The 22,187-nt window shown below is 33.6% G+C and overlaps 2 protein-coding genes across 2 annotated transcripts; one reads left to right on the top strand and one right to left on the bottom strand.

Annotated features, from left to right (window-relative positions):
• The first annotated feature begins 1,812 nt into the window (after window positions 1–1,812).
• On the top strand, window positions 1,813–8,581 carry LOC108206836 (serine carboxypeptidase-like 31). Its single transcript, XM_017377251.2, is given in 11 exon segments — window positions 1,813–4,362; window positions 4,618–4,725; window positions 4,911–5,006; window positions 5,172–5,264; window positions 5,350–5,432; window positions 5,673–5,957; window positions 6,535–6,665; window positions 6,815–6,885; window positions 6,888–6,915; window positions 7,006–7,111; window positions 8,312–8,581. Coding segments are annotated over 11 exon segments (1,422 nt in total). The 5' UTR covers window positions 1,813–4,079; the 3' UTR covers window positions 8,450–8,581.
• A 4,463-nt stretch (window positions 8,582–13,044) lies between these two features.
• Window positions 13,045–15,017, bottom strand: LOC108206452 (polyphenol oxidase, chloroplastic). Its single transcript, XM_017376755.2, has one exon. It carries the CDS (start codon window positions 14,955–14,957, stop codon window positions 13,206–13,208), a length of 1,752 nt encoding a protein of 583 aa, XP_017232244.1. The 5' UTR covers window positions 14,958–15,017; the 3' UTR covers window positions 13,045–13,205.
• Window positions 15,018–22,187: the final 7,170 nt, after the last annotated feature.

The raw sequence follows: 22,187 nt of genomic DNA, 5'->3' as shown, positions 1-22,187 counted from the left end.
TAAAGGCATTTTCATTTTGTACTTTTAAAATCTATACCCTACTTTCGCATTGGACATCAGGGGACTGTGTGAAACAAGGAAGCAATATTTATAATAAAGAAATCACGGTATTTTTGTAAATTATCTTCCCTGTACCTTGTAGAGACTTGAGCTATTACTCTTATTCACATATGTAGGGACTGCGGAATATAATAGTCGTGCACAACTTTGGGTCAACAGTCAAGAATATAACACTATAAATAGTGAATATCTGTCTCTATATACAAGGTGGAATTAATTACACATGGGTTATACATATAGGCTATAGCATTATGCATTCTGACTTTCTCAATGAAGCACATTTTAGTTATAATCATAAAAATTTATATTCGTTCACATCCTTGTAATAATAATATGATATGAACATGATGATTTTTTGATAACCCAAGAAAAGGAATAAGCTTCTTCATCTAGTTTAAGCGCTAATTTATGGAGTAATTTGTGAATTTTGCATTTTGGTTTCAGCTCTATGAAGATGATTTAAACAAAATATAACATGTAGATATTAAGCTTCATATAATTCTCTTGAATCTTAGTAAGTGGAGACTATAAAGTACACCATTCACGAGTATACAGAATGTGAATGGCACCCACATACCCACCCATCCACTCATGTAAAGTATTATATTCACAAGGAAATTTGACATGTTCAGTTATTGCAAACATTATCTTGTTGCTGCATATCCTTTATGCATAAAAACATGATGTACAATAAGTGCTCAGTAAGCCTTTTTAATGTAGTTCTCGCCTTCTTGGTGTTAGGTCTGAATTATGGATAAGCTTTTACTCACTGTCACAGCTCTTGAGTACTCAGTGTCTAGTAAGAATGCATTTTTGGGAGATCTAATTCGATTTAGCAAGAAAGACTCACTGTTATATATTCGGTGTTAATAGGTTTAGTGGGAGACAACTATCTGATCCACAAGCAAGATGTACATGGGGGAAGGGGATTCTTGCTCTTCTCATATCAATTATAAGATGTAGAATCACACACACAAACACACACGCACACGCACATAATTTGACAATAGTAATTAAGACGGCAGCTGAAACATCTCTAAGTATATGGATCTGACAGTTGTAGTTATAAGACGTCATACTGTTTCTGAACTATTTATAAATTTGTGAAAATAACTAAACAATGTATACATGTATAGCATTCAAAACATAATTCTAAACCAGGTAGTAAATGTTCTAATTCTGTTAAAGATAGATTTATGATGATCTTCTGCACTGCTTTGATTTCTTAGTTTTCCTTTCTAGGTCTACAGTTGAAAGTCTATGCATGCAGTTTATAAGAAATCTCAGTGATTTCTTTGCCACTTTTTGGTGATTATTACTGTGCTTGTAAACATTTTCAAATTAAATAAAAGTAAATGGTAAAACACTTTGATATGATCTTGTTTCTGTTATAGAATTGTTACAGTTCTGCTTCACTAATTTATTTAGTTCTAGTTGAGCATAAGAACATGGAAACTGGACTTGTTAAACATGCATGTCATACACGAGTCCGTGTCCAAATAATTCATAATAAGAGGATGTTTCATATTTGTTGACATTTACATTTTGTGATACATGTCACCCACACTAACACTCACATGCAGGCATATCTGTACGTGTATATGCTTCTTTTGAAACACAAACTTTCTGAGAGTATTCATTCTGCAGGTGCAGGTTCCCGTTAAGAGCTGTGCACAGGAAAATCCAAGCATAAAATCTTATGTTGATGGGCAGATTTATTTTACTTGCACAGGTACATATATGTGTGTTCAAGATGCGTGTCTGTTTGCGCGTGTGTATGATTATACGAGTTATAATTACCTTAACACAGACTTGCACCTTTCTCTATGTAAAAAGATCTTAGTGGTGGATAAGTTGCATAAAGGAGGTGGGAATATATTGGGCGACACTTATATAATTATGTGGTGCCTGGTGTAGGATGATTAGTGGTAGAAAAACCGATCTTTTGGTGCCAAAAGTACCCGGTAAATGTTGGCCTAATACTTTTGCATATGAAAGCAGCATTAATATAAAAGTGATATCATAATATTTCTAGTAACCCAGATGCCAAATATGTGTCAGAATATTATAAATTGTCCAACACTTGTCAAGTGCTCAGTGTATTGCTGACGAACTTTTGTTCTGATACACAGTATGCATGACAAACTTGTGTATAGTATTTCTTTATCGTATTATTGACTTGCACTGTTCTAAACCATTGTTATTTAAAGCATTCCCGTCATAATTTTAGAACTAAAGGTAGCTTCTGGTATGATCATTGGCTGGAAAGAATTGCAAAACATTACCAGCTATTACGTATTGGGGACAAAATAAATGTTTATAAGCTACTCAACTTGATATAAGATTGGAAACTTTGAAGCCTAAAGATGCTAATAAGTTATGGATGACCAAATTGCAGAACGTTCATGCATATGAGGATGATAAACACTAACAGATACTAATCAAATAATCAAGAGAGTGTTTCTGTCTCATTGTTCAACTAATTAAGTTGGAATCCAGGTCATGCTTCGCAGGCCTCTTTATTAGCTCTTATTTGTGGTGCACAACAATTAAAATCTATTTCTCATTACCATGTCTCTTTCCCACCTTGACTTCAGACCAAAGGCAGGTTTGCCACGAAAAATCTTCATCCTTTCAATGATGAAGTTTTGCAAAGCTCATGGTATATGAAAGGCCCTATAATCTTGAAATATGTGTCACTGTGTCTTACTATCTTTCCACAGTGCACTCCAACGTGAATAACATGAATACTACTATCAAGGATCTGGGATCTACTTGCTAAACAATATCTTACTGCGCACTCAATGTGTGTAACATGAATCCTACAGTCAACGACCTGGGTCTATTTCCTAAACAATATGCGACAAACTACATGGTTCGAGCTTTTAGTTTACAGTTTTTACTCTAACGTGCGTTATACATTTGTTGTATGTCTTTGCCCAATAATAGGTTTATTATTATGGGGTTTCTCCCCCAGATTTTTAGAATAAAATTTGTTAAATGTCCCTATCTGTTAGCAATAACTCTATAGTTCTTTTTGTGCTATAACTTTTAACACAAAAGCTACTGATGCAAATCTCTAATTCAGTTTTAAAACCTTTAATAAGTTGATGCAAGTTCTTGAAGAGAAAATAATCGTGTTTATTTTTAAGAAGAGGTCTAGAGTTCGCTTCTCACCTCCCCTTCCCCCAACTATCCGAAAAATAAAGAAATAAAGATAGTCTTACATTAAATGTTACTCCTTGTCTTAGTTTTCATCATTGGCTGCAACAATTTTAAGTCCTGAGATTTCATTTGTCTTGCACAAGATTTTTCAAGTTCTTATGCTCTTTTACTTTTGTCTTACCATTCAGATTGAAGTGGGTGATAATATACCTTTAAATTAGAAACAACTCTTTACCCTTTCTGAAATTGATGCAGAGATGAAAGCAAACTAGGTTATACAAATATATGCTTAGAGTACGCAGTTAAGGTCATGTAAATCATGAATCTAAAGAGTTATTCTCAAGCACAGACTAATTTCTTAGTAGAGATCATAGACACATTTTCACCGTTAATGACAATAAAGAATGGTTTACAAATCCGGGATAGCCGGTTGCAAAGGCTATCCCCTCTCCCTTCCTCATGACAATGACAAGGTCGTGCAATTCCCTTGCAAATTATAACATGTTAAAAAGTAAACATTTAAGTGTGTATTACTTGAAAAGATAAAGTAAGATGGAAAAACCTTATTGGCCACTACTTTCTGCTTCCGAAAACACTTCTATATTCTCTAGAAACCATCTAAATTATGTCAGAGTCCATCCAGTAGCCAAATTATACTATAAAAAACTTTAAGATTGCCATGTGGTATCTTGTCCCCTGTGTTGATCTCTTAAATTAGTGGACGTGTCACAAGTGGTTTGATTATATATAGCCCCTTAATCTTAAACTAGTAGATATAATTTAGCAGAGACTGATAAGTCTTTTTTCTTTCATCTGAATAATTGTGAAATCTTTCGAATTAAGTTACAAGTCTAATGGCTTTTATACTGATGGTTCCTCTTACTATAATCTTTTTGAGCGTCTTGTCTGTGTCTCATGTTTCGGGCACTCGACATGGTCACTTCCCCACTACTAAAATGAATTCTATTAGTGGTGATGATCTTGTGACCAACTTGCCTGGTCAGCCTAACATAGACTTCCGGCATTATGCTGGGCACATTACTGTAAATGAAAATAATGGAAGGGCACTCTTCTATTGGTTTTATGAAGCCTTGACTCTCCCTGATGACAAGCCCTTGGTTCTGTGGCTTAACGGAGGTAAGAATGAATATTATCTATCTTTAATATTTAAAACAAGTGTTTGTTGTGATACCCGTAAACTATACATTCTGGCTTCTCTTTAGACAGAAATTTTGATGTCCATTATTCATCGATTAGGTACATAAAAAAATTGCCTCTTAATGTTAAGCCTTATTCTAAACCCATATATTTAGGCAATCTTCACCATTACCCAACTTTTCATTGATTTTCTGTCCTCTCATAAGGTGACAGTAAGCTTTATACATGTTTCAGGGCCTGGCTGCTCATCTGTTGGATATGGAGCAACACAAGAGCTTGGACCTTTCATTGTGGATGGGCACTCTAGTGAACTCAAATTTAATCCTTACTCATGGAATAGAGGTATGTTTACCGCCATTTAGAGACAAAACTGTGTGGTTTATGTGTTTGTGCTAATGATTACATTTACTGTATCAACACTTCAAAATAAAATTTGTTCCCTTGATTGACTATCATATATTTGGTCTTTTATCTTAATACTCTGATTGAACATAAGATATTTTCTTGCATATGCACTGATGGAGCAGAGGCCAACATGTTATTCCTGGAATCTCCAGTAGGTGTTGGCTATTCATACTCTAATACATCTAGTGACTATAGCAAACTTGGAGATGATTTTGCTGGTGAGTAACATTTTGTTTTCTGTTAATATTACATATAATAAACAGCTTGCTCTTGTGAAATGTCGTCGTTTCTCTAATTCTCTCAGTGTTCTATAATTTGGTAAACAACTATACTTTACTGAATCTAACATAGTTTCTTATTATGTCTCTGAACTACTGTGTCAGCAAATGATGCTTATGCTTTCCTCCAAAAGTGGTTCCTAAAATTCCCATCTTATAGAACTCGTATACTTTATATCGCGGGGGAGAGCTATGCAGGTACTTCACACAGTATTATATGCTGCCCATGTCAAAGGGAAGACTCGTCTTCATTTTTGTGTACTTATACACCTATACTCTACAGGAAGATATGTCCCAGATTTAGCTGACCTTATTCAGAATAAGAACAAAGACTCTTCTGTACATATTAATCTGCGGGGAATTCTGGTAATGTCTGTCAAGCTTTGCTTACTGAAACAACTTCTTGTTTATTGAAAAAACCATTATATTTGCAAGTGTAGGTTACTCTTGAGTAGCTCTTTATGTGTGTGTTTAATCTTTTCTACATTCACTCCTTTTCTGTGCCATCTATTTTTGGAATTCTTTCTTGTTCATATAGTCGAGCTTAGCAAATTTTGTATAAAGCTGGATGAAATTGGCCTCAAGTATCCTTTTGTTGAAGTGCAGCTAGGTAACCCTGAAACATCTAATGCCGATGACTGGCAAGGTATTCTGGATTATGCTTGGAGTCATGCCATAGTATCTGAAGAGACTCATAAAGCTATTAAAAAATCATGTGATTTCTACAGCAGTGAACCATGGAATGATGATTGTGCTCAAGCTGCGGATGAGGTCTACAGACAATATAAAGAGATAGATATGTACAGCCTGTATACCTCTGTGTGTACTAGCAATACTGCAGGTTCAGAATACAAATCAAATCAAGTCATGATCAGGGGCACATCTAATATGGTGAGTTGTTAATTAGATCACTCTTCTATAGGTCCACTCTGAATAGGCAGTCAAAAGCTGTAGAAGGAAACAGAAACCTTTAGTATCATTTATCTAGCATTATTGATGTACCACTGCTACATAATACAAGCAAATAGGTGATTTCTTTGAACCTAATTAGGAGATGCACTTTGTGGTTTTGAGATCTTGGTAGAAGAAAAAGCTCTTAAAATATAATTGATCAAAATATTATGATACTCCCTCCGTCCCATTTTACATGTCCACTTTGAAAAAAAAAATTGTCCCAAATTACTTGTCCACTTCTCTTTTCAAAGCAACTTTTTGTATGTTTTTTCAAAAAATAACAACTTCCAATGTTTGACTAGCATATATATATACACAACTCTATCTAATTCATTACATTTATTAGGGATATGTATGAAAACAAGATATCCAACTAACATTTTCTTAAGATGCGTTATTTTTTTAAAAGGGACAAGTAAAAGGGGACGGAGGGAGTACATTAAGTAATGATGGAGACCGGTGGTTATCTATAATGTAATAAAACAGTCAATTTTTAATCGATAATGTGTATCAGATGCCTCGCATAATGGGTGGGTATGATCCATGCCTTGATGACTATGCAAAAGCTTATTACAACAGGCCTGATGTTCAGAAAGCACTCCATGTAAGTGATGGTCACCAAATAAAGAATTGGAGCATCTGCAAGTAAGATCTTTTGGCATGTCTATTCATTTGATTATTTTTTCAGGTCGTGTACTACATGAAGAGTTCTTAAATCTGTGTCCCAAATAGACGATATTCTCGAAGGATGAGTAATCTTTATTAATGCTAGTTCACTTCTTTTAACAATGCAGTATGGATGTTTTTAATAACTGGTTGTGGTCTGAATCAAAGGAATCGGTTCTTCCTACATACAAAGATCTCATACTGCCGGACTTAAGATATGGGTCTACAGGTATATATTATAATCCTGGTCACAGCTTTTTCATTTTATTACGGCGAGTTTTTGTGTCACCTTTTTCAACTTTAATATGCGTTTATTCAGTGGAGACACAGATGGAAGACTTCCTGTACTATCCACAAGATACAGCTTAAACTCTCTAGGCCTTCCCATCACTAGGGCATGGAGGCCGTGGTACCACCAGAAGCAGGCAAGATTGATGTCCATTGCTATGTTTATTTACAATTGATATTTGAAACAATCTTGTTAAACAATCAGATATCTACTTCCAGAGTTTAAACTATGGCAGATACAGTTAGTTACTGGCTGCTGTTAATTTTTATGACAACAGGATATATGACGAGCAACTTATTTAAATAAATGTTGTTTCTTAATGGTTGCCAAGGAGGTAGTTATAACTGTAGGGTTTCTGACTTGTTACAGCAGCTATTATAGTGGGAAATTATTTTACCTTGAATCCTACAAAGACTTGAGAAACCCCACGAAGGGACAACAAGCCCCAATCATTTAATTAGCAGAAAATAATCAATGCCAATCAGCTCCCATGGTTATTACTTATAATTACCTCTAGTGAGGAGAAGCTATACCTAGTTCTCTCAGAATAATGTTGCTTGCATATCCTCTTGAAGTAAAACAACTAGCAAATATCTGTAGTTAGTGGTAAGCAATAATAATGCTGAATAAAAAAGTTTGATCACACATATATGGTCATTAATCAACATCTGAATTATTTTAATTCAATTTTGAGCGAAAGGATTAGGCCCAAGAATTTATAAAAAAGCATCACTTGAAGTTAAGGTTAATCAGCTGGAATGTACGCCCATCACTTGTTAGTTGTTAGGCTGCTGAACAAGCTGGACTATACTTGTTGGCAAAATTCAAGAGTGAAAAAAAGATTACATGAACAGCAAAAGTTCTTTTGGGTTACAAGAAATATCAATAATCATGTGTATATATATAAATATATATGTGTGTGTGTGTGTTATAAAGCAAGAAAATAAAGCTCAAGAATTAAAATGAACTCCACATGACCCTATTTTGTGCCTTGCTGCTAGAATTACAGATTTTTATATAACAAAAACTACACACTAGTTACATCCGCGGATTAATTGCCAAAATCGCACTTCTGAACAAATTTTTTGTTTTGATTTGTCTGTTTATAGTGAATTGTCTAAGTGTGTCTAATTGACTGTGGTAAATTGTCTAGCAGATTACTTTGTACTATTGAATGATGTTAGTGATTGCCCCTGTATATCTGTATTAAAAAGAAGTGGACTGTGTGATTAGCTTGTAGGATAATATTTGTGTGCAGTTGGTTCATGACTATGTAGCACAAAATTTATTTCCTGTTTTTAAGAAGAGACATGTAATTCTAATTGAGAATCTGCAGGTTGCTGGGTGGGTTCAAGAGTATAAAGGACTGACTTTTGCAACATTCAGAGGAGCTGGCCATGCAGTGCCGTTATTCAAGCCAAGTGAGTCACTTGCATTTTTTGCTGCATTCATCAATGATGAATCTCCACCTTAATCTGAGCTTCCACTGAATATGATCTTTGCTGTTGCGACATACTAGTACTGTCAGTTTTAGTATTTGTAAAATATAGCTGAAAACGATCAAAATATTTAGTGTGGAAATCACCTCATGTACCTGAGATTCTCAGTCCCTTCTTAAATAAATGATGTTATATAGAGCTGGACAGTGTCTACTGTACCTTCTTTCCTCTGCTCACCAGGGTTGTATACAAAACTCTTAATTAGTATTAAAAACAAGTATTTGGGCTTATATGTCTTATCCATGGATATCTGTTCTAATATTTTCCTGGTGAGCAAGAGTCCAATTTTTTTTTAAAAATTGGATTAATAGATAAAATGTAGCTATCAAAATTCTCCATTTTTTTGTACTCGTTTTAAAAATTATTTCAAAAAACTGTAGACTTGGACTCTTTTTAGTTCCTTTTATTAAACCCGGACCGGGTTCTTGGAGCCCAAAACTTTGAATTTTGTAGCGAATCAGTTTCCGGTGATTGGGGAGGACCCATATTTTTAGGGGCAGTTTGGTTTCGACTCAAGAAAACGGAATGAAATTCAGAAAGGGAAACGAACTGAAAGGAAAAGAATAATGCTGAATTGTATTATCTGTTTGGTTTTGATCCGGAAACGGAATGAAGAATTATATGATTATCCCTATATTTGATTTTTTAAATATTAAAAAAGGTTTCATGAGTCAAATATATTTATATTTATAATTTGATATATTTTATTGTTTAAAAATTTCATTAATTTTATAAATATCATTACTTATAAATTATATTAAAATTATTTTTAATATGTAAAAACTAAATTAAAATTTATTTTTTGATCTTCAAAAATATTTCACATATTACTTTTTAATATTAATGATTTCTAAAACAAATTATAAATGAAAATAGAAAAGATTCAGGAAAGGGAAAAGAAATACCATGGTGGGTGGGGAATGGATTATGAGGCATTTGGGGTAAATCTAAAACTAAAAGAAGGGAAAGGAATGACATATTTTATCAAACAAACAGCAACAAAGGGAATGAAACTGGTTGTTTCTCTTTCGCTTTGTTAGTTACCTCTAACCAAACAGCCCCTTAGTTCTATCGGGCAGAAATAAGTTTCTCCGTGAAACCGAAAAATCAGTGAAAAAGAATAAATGACACTGTTTAAAAATACATAACAAATATAAGAATAATACTTAAAAGAATCCGTTGAACACATAACCTTTTTCATGGAGGTAAAAACTAAGTAGAAAAATAAATAATCGCACTAGCTTAGAAATACATAACAAATATAAAAATAGGATGTGAAGGCGAATACTCAATAAAAAAAATAAATGAAAACACTGGATTAAAAACGCGTCACAAAAAATAAGCGTGTAAAAGATTCTGATGATGATTTATTAAGTACTCCCTCCCTCCCATAATACATGCGTCTTTTGAAAGGAATTTTTGTCTAATAATACTTGTCTACTTTTAGTTTCTAATACAAATATATTAATATTATTCCAAAATTATCTTTTTTGAAAGTTGTATAACAATTAATAAAAGTTGAATAATAATCTATATTCATACATTTATTAAGGGTATGTATAATTTTTTCAAAAGAGACATGTATTGTGAGGGCACGAAAACACAATAAAAATCTGAACAATCTTGATTTATTACACAACTAGTGTATAAAGCCGCGCTTCGCGGCGGCCTTATGAAATTTTTATAAATTTTGATACCAATTAATATTATAGTTGCATAAAAGTTATTTTGAGTCATGTTCCCGTTAAACATGTCATTAATAAAAAAATATTATAATTAACATAAAAATTTGTTTAAATGGCCCTCCTGTCAAATACAATACTAATAAAAAAGATTGTTTGAACCGCTCTCCCTTCAAAAATAGTATTGATCAATAATTATTATAATTATGATAAAATTAAATATAATAATATAGATGAAAATTAGTTTGAATCGCCCTACCGTCAAACACAATACTAATAAAAAATTATTATAATTATGATAAAGTTAAAGGTTATATTTGGATAAAAATTATTTTAAGCCATGGTCCGGATTTAATAAGAAAATACATTATAACTTGGATAAAAAATTGTTTTAGCCGCTTTCCCGTCAAACATAATACTAATAGAAAATTTATTATTATTTAGATAAAAATTAATTTGGGCTTGTCAAGCACATATAACAAAATATCAATATATATAGATATTAGTTCGAGTCTAAAAACCCTTTATATATATTGATATCCTTTTCTACATCGAATATGTTAGAACATTACATGGAATATGTTAGAACATTATTCTTTCCTATAAATTCGAATGCTTTTTTATTTAAAATATGCCAAGGTAAATTTTATGTGATAAAATACAATTTATGTATTTAATATATAAATTACCCTCAATTAATATAAAAATATGTTTAAGTGTCACTCCTCAATAAGAATTGTATTACCCTTATGATTTTTAAATAAGAAGAAGAATTGTATTACTTTTAGAACCCAATAAAAAAGGAATTATATTATCTTTAGAATTCTTAAACATGAATTTTTGAATTATAATTATATTAAGTTTCTCCGTGAAACCGAAAAATCAGTGAAAAAGAATAAATGACACTGTTTAAAAATACATAACAAATATAAGAATAATACTTAAAAGAATCCGTTGAACACATAACCTTTTTCATGGAGGTAAAAACTAAGTAGAAAAATAAATAATCGCACTAGCTTAGAAATACATAACAAATATAAAAATAGGATGTGAAGGCGAATACTCAATAAAAAAAATAAATGAAAACACTGGATTAAAAACGCGTCACAAAAAATAAGCGTGTAAAAGATTCTGATGATGATTTATTAAGTACTCCCTCCCTCCCATAATACATGCGTCTTTTGAAAGGAATTTTTGTCTAATAATACTTGTCTACTTTTAGTTTCTAATACAAATATATTAATATTATTCCAAAATTATCTTTTTTGAAAGTTGTATAACAATTAATAAAAGTTGAATAATAATCTATATTCATACATTTATTAAGGGTATGTATAATTTTTTCAAAAGAGACATGTATTGTGAGGGCACGAAAACACAATAAAAATCTGAACAATCTTGATTTATTACACAACTAGTGTATAAAGCCGCGCTTCGCGGCGGCCTTATGAAATTTTTATAAATTTTGATACCAATTAATATTATAGTTGCATAAAAGTTATTTTGAGTCATGTTCCCGTTAAACATGTCATTAATAAAAAAATATTATAATTAACATAAAAATTTGTTTAAATGGCCCTCCTGTCAAATACAATACTAATAAAAAAGATTGTTTGAACCGCTCTCCCTTCAAAAATAGTATTGATCAATAATTATTATAATTATGATAAAATTAAATATAATAATATAGATGAAAATTAGTTTGAATCGCCCTACCGTCAAACACAATACTAATAAAAAATTATTATAATTATGATAAAGTTAAAGGTTATATTTGGATAAAAATTATTTTAAGCCATGGTCCGGATTTAATAAGAAAATACATTATAACTTGGATAAAAAATTGTTTTAGCCGCTTTCCCGTCAAACATAATACTAATAGAAAATTTATTATTATTTAGATAAAAATTAATTTGGGCTTGTCAAGCACATATAACAAAATATCAATATATATAGATATTAGTTCGAGTCTAAAAACCCTTTATATATATTGATATCCTTTTCTACATCGAATATGTTAGAACATTACATGGAATATGTTAGAACATTATTCTTTCCTATAAATTCGAATGCTTTTTTATTTAAAATATGCCAAGGTAAATTTTATGTGATAAAATACAATTTATGTATTTAATATATAAATTACCCTCAATTAATATAAAATTATGTTTAAGTGTCACTCCTCAATAAGAATTGTATTACCCTTATGATTTTTAAATAAGAAGAAGAATTGTATTACTTTTAGAACCCAATAAAAAAGGAATTATATTATCTTTAGAATTCTTAAACATGAATTTTTGAATTATAATTATATTTTCTATCCGAAATTTAAGAAAAATTAGAAGACTGAACCGAGCAATTCCAGAGACGCCCGCATCCTCCTTTATATATATATATTGATATATTGATTGATGATGTATCAATGACATGAACCGGACTGATTCATGTCAACATATGAGCAAGACTGCACGTTGTTTTTAACTGGGCTTAAACATAGGTCATAACTTATATGTAATTGGGCACCTAGAATTTGACTCAGGCCGGAACTAAAGCGCAGCCCAAAGACGGCTGCTCTTGACCGTGATATTATAATAATATTATAATAATGTCAGTGCACCCATGAGTCTATCAGTGAGATAAAAGGAGCTTTAGTTGGTGATGGGATTATATTAACATTAACTAATCCAATGTTAGACTTAATATAATCAACGTAGAAGGTAAACTTTTCAAATAATATACTGCCAACCTGACCCAATAACAAATTTTAAACATCCAAAGCTGTGTATATAAATTTGTATTGGTTCGATTTCGTTATTACAATATGAAGATGCCAACTGGACCATCTGTTTGTAACTTTATATAATAATGATGGTAAGTGGATATATGCAGACCTTTAATGATATATTTTATTTCTCTCAAACACTCTTAATCAAACAAGAACATCACAATTAAGGTACCAAAACAACAATTAATGCAGTGCCAAACAACAAAAGATGAGATTAAGGATAGACCGAATGTGCCAAGCCCTTGAGTTGAGAACTCGAAATGATTAATCATCAAGCTCAATCTTGATGTTTCTGATGTTGACAAAACAAGTACTTCCAGGTTTAGGAACCAGAGTGACCAACACATTATCATCATCCTCGGCTCCCAGATCTTCCAACAAATCATTCAGAGCCAACTTCAACCTTGTCTTCATGGTCTTACCATGCTTATGTTTATGCGGCAGATTCACAAAACTTCCAGCAAACTCAGTCTTATCTGGTGCGCTCGCAGCCTCATCTTCGTCGTTGATAAAAACATCGAACTTCACGAAAGCTTCCACCTCGACTTCAATACCTTCGATCACCAAAATCTCCTCATCCTTCGCTTTCTCCTTTTTTGTCCTGTTTTTCTTCGGCCTATGAACCAAAACCTTCGTCACTTTATCGAGTTTGATAGGAAAAACATCCCTCACGACCGGGAAATCAGCTGCGCGAGCCACGTCTTTTTTCCTAAACTTGTCGAGCACTCTCTTCACCCGCGGCGTAGGGCGCTTCCCGAGCCACTCAAGCTCAACATCCTGGTACACGTACCCTAGTTTCTTGGAATCCAAGCAATCTCCGACTTTTACTTTTACCAACTGAGCATTTTCGTCGTAGAATGCGAACTCGGAATCCAGCCAATCCTTATGAGAAAAATCCTTTCGGTTGCCGCCTAGGGTTTTCCATACATTCCACAATCTATCACAATTAGAATGATGTGCATAAAACACGGGATCTCGACCAGCCGAGTACAAAGCACCCATGTTTAGGCCAGGGGGTTGCTTTCGGTCACCCACCCACATATGAACCGGACCATGCGGCACGCTCTCGAATCTACCACCACCGGACTGCTCTACATTCTTACCGGACTCATACGGATCTCCGAGAAACAACTTCGCGGAACTGGAGCCCGAAACCATCGCCGTGTACATGATAGTGAGGTTTTGTTTCAGCTGTTGCTCTTTAGTGATCTTCTCGTCAGTTCCACCGTAATCAAGATCCACCATTGCTCCGGGAGCTACGTGGACCGCGTCACGTACCTTGTCGTAAAGAGGGGATTTCGGGTCAGTATACATGGAAGGCATTGACATTCCTCCTGCAGAGTCCCAGTTCCAAAATGGCATGGCGAATGTAGGATCGTCAATCAATTTTCCCAGGATTCTTTCGAAAAAGTACAAGTACCATCTATGGAAGGGGAAGAAAAGCCAGGATCCGTGAGCTGAAACAAGTTCGTCAGGAAGCCCGATTTGGTCATAAGCGTAACTACAATAAGCACAATGGATTTTAGCTTGTTGCGTGAAGCTACGAGGGTCGTCGTCAGGCAATGCCTTCATGAGCTCAAGCGCCTTCTTGAACTTGGCCTCGTATGCTTTATCAACCAAATGAGCCGCGGGTCTAACACGAATGGTCCCTGGTTTCGGCAGTTTGAAGTCTACCATCGTCTTGGACAGCGGAGGGCAACATCTGGTAGCCGAATTACCAATGATTTGTTGGACAGTTTCTTCGTCACACGTCGAGAGATCCGGTGCTCTGACAGGAGAGGCAAAGGCGGAGGGGTTGGAGCTCAGACTCGTGGCTCCGTAAAGTCCCCCCAAGCCCACAAGTAAATCCCTCCTATCAAACCTACTGCTCTTAATAAGTTCATCTTTAGGGTTTTCTTCACCATTTGTGGCTTTGCAAGTGAAGTTTTTGAAGCCATGAGTAGTACTTGGCCTTTTAGTCAAGCTGATTTGAGATGATTTAGCAAGAAAAGGGTTTGGCATAGTAAAAGAGGCCATTTTGTGATGGTTTAGTGTGTGAGTTTGAGGGTGTGTTAGAGGTGTGTTTATATAATACTCAAGGTGGCCAACATTTTTCTTGATCGGTGGGTTCCAACCTGGTAACAAAAGTTTGTTAGCGTTTAGTTATTCAAATTTAAATCAACCATGTGAGCATTAGGATAAATGATAGCAGGTTTAAACTATATTTAATTGAAATCACTTTAAAAATCTTGTACTATGTGCTTTGGTTTAGCATAAATGGAATCACATGCACTTGCTATAATCTACTATCTGCATTGGATTAGCGAATGAAATCACATGCGCTATTACCACATTAAAGCTTTTTATGTCAAATGTCATTTTTGTGGATATATAGTTAATTATGAATGTCTTTGGTTCAAGTGCGATGCATATATGTATTAATGTATGTTCCTGTTGTGGACATCTATCTCGAAAAGATCCCGCGAGACCAAATTTTTTTTGTTAAGTTATTATTCTTCATTTCTTCTGAAACTTAACCTCAAGAAATTAGCTAGGATGCTTGTCCTCGTAAATTATTGAATGCAGTCGAACTCGAGTCATCTTGTAGTGTCTGTCAGCAGGAGATTTGATATCATGTTAGGTTAACGATTCTTCTAAAGATTCATCATTGCCCAGCAGTTTGGCCTAAAGATTCAACTCAATTGTCTTCCTAGACAAAGCAGATTTCCATCATATATCAAATGTATCACCATCGGCAGCCTCCTACCTTAAGCCTCCAACTCTTCCAGAATCTTTAAAATCACCTGCAGCTGCACAATAGCTTGGAGCATCAAAATTGAAACCATCTCTCAGTTCACAAAGTTTGTTAACTTGCCTTGACCTCAAGAATCTCAAATTATGGCATCATAAAAATCTCAAACCAGATGCTCACAAAAGAAAATTCATTGTTTCGTGGCACTTACATGGACGCGGCAGCGAAAATTAAACCACTGTAAGAAAAAAAAAATGAAGAATTAAAGGGTACAGCATCTTAATTTTATCATTTTGCTGATTATTGAACCTGCCAGTAAATGCAGTACAAGATGATACTATGTCATTGACCTATACCGATTGCTCAGTTTCGCCTCCCAACTTGATTTTAATCTGCAAAATCATACTCTTTAAAGTCTCTGCTTTTCTACGGGTCACACTAGACCTTTTTTTTGTTGAGCAAATTTGAACGGATTGCATTTCTTTGAAAAGTTAAATTTTAATTGACTATAAGCAGTAGATCAGTACTTTTAGGTTGTTTTTGACAAAGCTTAAAAAACAGAATGAACCCGTGTTAAAGCTCTGTTGATCTTTAACTTATTGGATATTAGAACGCTTATAAAGTTAAAAAACCTATATATTAGACAAAAATATAGAAAAATGAATATTATACTAGAAAAGGCATGTTGACAAAGACTAAAATCCTTACCAGCAGAACAGAATGATTCAAACAGATTTCCACTATTAATTTCCATAATGTTTCAATGCAATGCTAGTGAATACTACTTCAGTCATCACCTTTCTCTGCTCAAACTATGTGTATACCAAGAAGTTCTGCAAGGTACCATGGTCTATGGGAATTAAAGACTCATAAGCGTGCTGTCAAAACCACCAAAACAAAATTAGCGCCGCTACTACACAACCCAACAGTAATACCTCTGCCAATAATCCAGCGCACACTGCAACTGATAGCAAAAAACAAGGTAAAGCCAGCACCACACATAGTGGCAGAAGCACCGGCTCCAAGAGTGTAAAGAGGCGTTTGCCGAAATTTGGTTCTGCCATTACTTTGAGACATTCTTCTATAATAACTAGGATACTACCGACTCTTGATAGTGCCACTTCTGAAGAGCTCAGATTAGTTGAATTGCTGTAGTCCATCCATGCCTGAAATATCCGCCAACAAAACCATCTCACCCCTTCCCAATCAGCACTTTCATCTAGCCCACCGCTGCCATTTCCACTGTTAGCACCTCCACCTCGGCTATCACTGTTCCCATGACCAAAGCTGCTGCATATATTCTCAACAATTCAGATATACTCATAAAATAAAGAAAACAAGCAATCAGGCAGAACAAGTTTGATCACCAAACATTTTTTATTAAAAAAATCACTAACTTCACGCAGATGACCTTCTACAGCCTTATATTTTATAGTACAAAACACTGCCATTTTTAGCTTCAACATAATTGTATCTTAATCACCCTTGTGTAGCAAGTGAAATAACAATTGCAAACCATTTGGGAAATTAGAAGAGTTACTCTATTTTTGAAGAACGGTTTCTGAAATTTACCCAGTACTGGCATATGAAGCGTCATCACTTACAGCCATCTTTAGCCCTACGCTTTCCATTCTCCCACAGTCTTCATAATCACTTACACTATAATTAAAACTTGAGGCAGCATAACTGAACCCAACTCTCCATTTACAACATAACTGGTTTGTTTTATATCTTAAGCCAAATAGTTGCAAGCAATCCTTCTTATAAACCAACTCTAAGTTCTCCGGGAAACCAGGTATCGGATATAATCTCCCACCATTATCGAGACGAGAAAATATAAAACTACTAGCAGGAGTGAAGTGAAAGGCAAGTGACATTATATATCCCCAAAATCAACCTACAATACGGTCAGAAGTCACAAAAATCAATGAAAAAAAATCCACATAAAACTGAACTGAAATCTTTCCCAAATTTATCACATTATGCTTTGCAGTTGAGATACTTATATCCTTAATTTTACCACATAACACTTTTATCCAGTTTGACGAGAAAACCTAAAATTGAAGGCAATTCATAACCGCTTATACCAGTCCATTTTCAGAACCATTAGACGATCAAATATAGCTCGCAACATCAATTGCATTATATGTTATAAACCTTTAACTTCCATTTACTTTTACCTGTTGCTTGTAGAATAGTTCAATACGAACATTCATTAAACATCTGTAATACAACTAAAAATACAAATAATGTGCAGAGTTAGAGGTAGAAGTAAAGATCGTACCTGTTATGAAACTCAGAGAGAGCTAATGCGTGATCTTTCTACCGTAAGTAAATAATATTAGCTATTGAATTTATGAATATGATGGCGTTCTGCTAAATAATATCAACTATTGAATTTATTAATATGATCGCGTTCTGGTGCACGTATGTGGAAAGGGGCTGTGATCGAGATTTTAAAAGATTTTTTTAATTCGTGAAATTTGAAGATATTCGACTGGGATGATTTAAAATTCACTGTAATCTTGAGATTTTCGATTGACATTGTTTGAAATCCACTAAAATTTTAATATATTCAATTAAGATTTTAAATTATGCAACAAAATCTGATGATATTCAATTAGGATTTTAAATTATGTTTTAAAATTCGTTGCTATTCGATTGAGATTGTTTGAAATCTATTAAAATATGATGATATTCAAATGATAATGAATTTTTTTGGATTTCATAAAATGATGGATTTTGTGAAATTTTTTAATGTATTTTTTATGTTTTGTGAAATCACACCAAAAAATCCAGGAGATTTCGAAACATTGTACTTAAATCCCAAAGAATCCATATTAACTCTGCGACAAAATGAAAATCATATACAATCTATTAAAATTCATAGATTAAAACCTATACATTAAAATCGCAATAGAATACACCCTCAAATATTTTAATATATGCACACCTTACATTTTGTTTTATACCAAATTATCTCTTTAATATATGCACACCTTACATTTTGTTTTATACCAAATTATCCTTGTCTTTTATCATTTCAACCAAATATTTTATCAATTCAAAGAGATAATTTAGTACAAAATAGATAAAAGAATGTGCATAAATAAATTTAAAGTGTGCATAAATCAGCACCCTTTTAAAACCCTTACCTTCTATTCCAAAGATCTATTTGATTGTTTTTTATGTAGGGAGTTTAAGACCCTCTTTGAAGGTTTGCGGAAAAAAAAAGGGATTTGAATTATATATTGACGGTATCTAATTAATATATAGTATCGGTGAAAATAGTGATTTAAATCTAAAAATTATATTATTCAATCCACTGACAGTTAAGCGTTAATTGTCAAAAAGAACCTATATTTTTTATAATATTCTCGACATTTCTATGCATATATTTTGGTTGTATTTTTAAATTTATATTAAAAATAATTTTTATGTCTTAAAATTTGAGTACAGAAGAATTTTGTTTAAATTCAACATTTTAACTATTCGATTAAAACAAATAAATAAGGTATAATAGATTTTTTCGCCACTCAACTTATTGTGTATTTAGAATCTTACCATTGAACTATAATTTTTTTTTCCCTTTTCACGCTAATCTTAGGTTCAGATTCTTTTTTAGTCACTAACGTTAGGTTTGTATTTGATTATTAACATTGTTTTATTTTTTAGCATTATTAAAAGATAGTGATAGTCTGTAATATTATGGTGATGTGATATATGTCTATAACTTTGTATATACAGTACTCTATATGTCACAAGTGGACCACAATCAGTAAAAACTTAATACATACAGCATCTCTAATCATTCTTCTCCGTAATATTCCCATGCTCAACTTCATAGCCAAAAGTATATCAAAACCAGGGATCCCTAACTACATTTCAATCTCAGTTTCCATTAACTTTGACTCCGCTGTATGAAACCAAATAGCTGAGTAAGACCAGTTCATCAACAGACAAGAAATTAAAACAATTTGAATTAAGAATTCTCGATAAACTATCATACCTGAATCAATTATTTCTTTTAATATAATTAATTATGTTAAAGAGATGATATAAAAAATAATATTTGTATTCCAAAATTAAGTGTTTTTATGTTTAATATATTACATTTTTCCAATTTATCATTTAAACTTATTTGAGCTTTATTTTATGTAAATTTTATTGTCATATTATAAATAATTATTATACTGACACTCTATGCAACACATATATTCGGCTATTGCAACATCGAACGGACATGAATGGTTATCGTTGCGGTAGGTATGGATTAGTGACTTTAATGCAACATAATTTTGCAACACTCACGTTTATACCATTGCGGTAGGCCATATATGGTGTAGTGGCATGAGCATTCATACACTCCCCCTGTAGATAGGACATCTTTACCAACAGTTTTGTGTGTTGAATAACTTCCGTCTACTAACGAACCCCAAACCTTCTTAACAGCTTTCAGGAATCCAAAATATCCAGAACCACGAGAAGAACAGATAACTTCAAGGTCTATATCATAATCTAATACAGGTCACAGAACCTTCCCCATCGGTACATAACAGCAACATAAAGAATATTTTGATTATCTTCACTCACAAACTCCCTAGCATCTGGAAAATGGCGAAGCAACTTCTCTAGCATTCCAACATGGCCATTTCTTGAAGAAGCACAGTGTACAGGATTAAACCCCTTAGCATCCTTTTCAAATATGTCTATCTTAGAACTGTCAAGTAAGAAGTAGATGCCCTCCAAAAAAATATTTAAAGCTGAATGATAAAGGGTAGTCTGCCTATTCTCATCTCGAACATGTAAAACTACAGGTTTTATATTTGCAATTTTTCGCAACAATACTGACAATTGCAACCAATTGAAGCATTTTGATAATAACCATATTTTTAACTAATAAGTACAAAAATAGATGTTAAAAGTGTGTTCAAGTACCTATATTCCTAGCTGTTATCGTGGCATGGACTAAAGATTTTCCCTTCGCAATTTCTTCACCTAGAATATTTTGATCAGTAGAGGATATCCTGGTGCTTAATTAAGTTTTAACGCAGTTTATCTTCTTAGCTTCAATTGCCATGTATGATGCGGATTTTCCCTGCTTATTTACATAATAGGCATCTTCTATCTTTGCACTCTGCTAGCTTTTCATGACTAATCTTTGATGCTTCATGCAAAGGTGTATGACCATAATCATTTACAACCACCCTATCCACAAACTTACCTAATAATGTCCCATTGTTCCTCTCTACATCAACATCTAGAAGACTCCCATCTCATTGGTCAATCTGAAGTCTCACAAGAACTTCAACTACACCTAGGTGACCGCCGATAGCAGCCAGGTGAAGGGCTGTGTCACCACTATATTTCTCTTGCTGAGAAAGCACCAGAAGTGGTGAGCAAGAAACCCTGCAAGATCCTTATTCCCAAACATAAGGACTGTTTTAAGTGATTCGCCTGGTTGTAAATTAACCATAGAGGAGCGTGTAAAGTAGCAATGAATCAATGAACATCACCTTTCTTTGCCGCTGTATACAATGCAAAGTTAATGGAATGTGGATCAGACCCAAGGTTAGGACCTTCATCTGACCTTTTGATCCTTTTATCAACCAGTAGTCTTTCCAACCTCTTGTGTCTTCCATCCCAGTGCCCAGATGGTCTTATATCTTCGATTTTCAGCTCTGGTGCATCGAGTAATCTCTTCAATTGCTCCTGTCTTCCCTCCCGGTGCTCAATTTGTCCTAAGTCTCATATTGTCAGCTCTGGATTTTTGTGACATTCAATATTCAAATTTTCGGCACCACGGTAAGCAGCATTCCTATTTAGCACATCTTGTAGGAGATTGACCCCCCTCAAAAAAGACCATTTATGATGTAAACTCAAGTGGAACAATTCCTCATTCTCTTTATATTAATAAGAATTGGCTTCTTCTCCGCAATCTCTATAATAAATCTGCTATTGGTGAAAATATATTTAGAATAACATTTAAATGATTTACTATATCAAATTGAACATTTCATTTCTATCTAGATCGAAGAAAGACAACAGTTTACAACTAGAGATAAAATATGAAAATGTTGGAAGACTAAAGAAATAAGGAAGGACTTGTAAATAGAGATATGGAATCAATAGATTAAGAGTTTCTGCTGCAGAGAAAGGGATTCCGGATTGAAACACTTGTTTACTAGGTGAGCAAGGTTAAGGCACTTCTTCTTCAATTATGAAAAACGTTTAAGAGTGTTCCTTTTTTATGCCAGCAAGAACAAGAGACTCCATGTAACAATATACACTTATGACATTTTAGTTAAGTGGAGGCCTTGGCGATTGCCTTTATAAGCTAGCTACGGAGCCGGCTATCTAAGTATAATGGAAAATCAATGTCACAACACATATCCCGACAAAAAAAAATGACACAACACATACCTATAGTTACAAGATATATAGTCATTGCACCAACCAGGAATCATCTTCAACCTTCGCTGTAAAGTATCTTGACAAATGACAACCATTGTCCC

Source organism: Daucus carota, chromosome 2, assembly GCF_001625215.2.
Source record: "Daucus carota subsp. sativus chromosome 2, DH1 v3.0, whole genome shotgun sequence".
Lineage (NCBI taxonomy): Eukaryota > Viridiplantae > Streptophyta > Magnoliopsida > Apiales > Apiaceae > Daucus > Daucus carota.
This window is presented reverse-complemented; position numbering and strand designations above follow the sequence as displayed.

What these genes read in the sequence shown, in the direction of transcription:
- LOC108206452 (XM_017376755.2), bottom strand. Translation starts at nt 14,957, where the DNA reads ATGGCCTCTTTTACTATGCCAAACCCTTTTCTTGCTAAATCATCTCAA.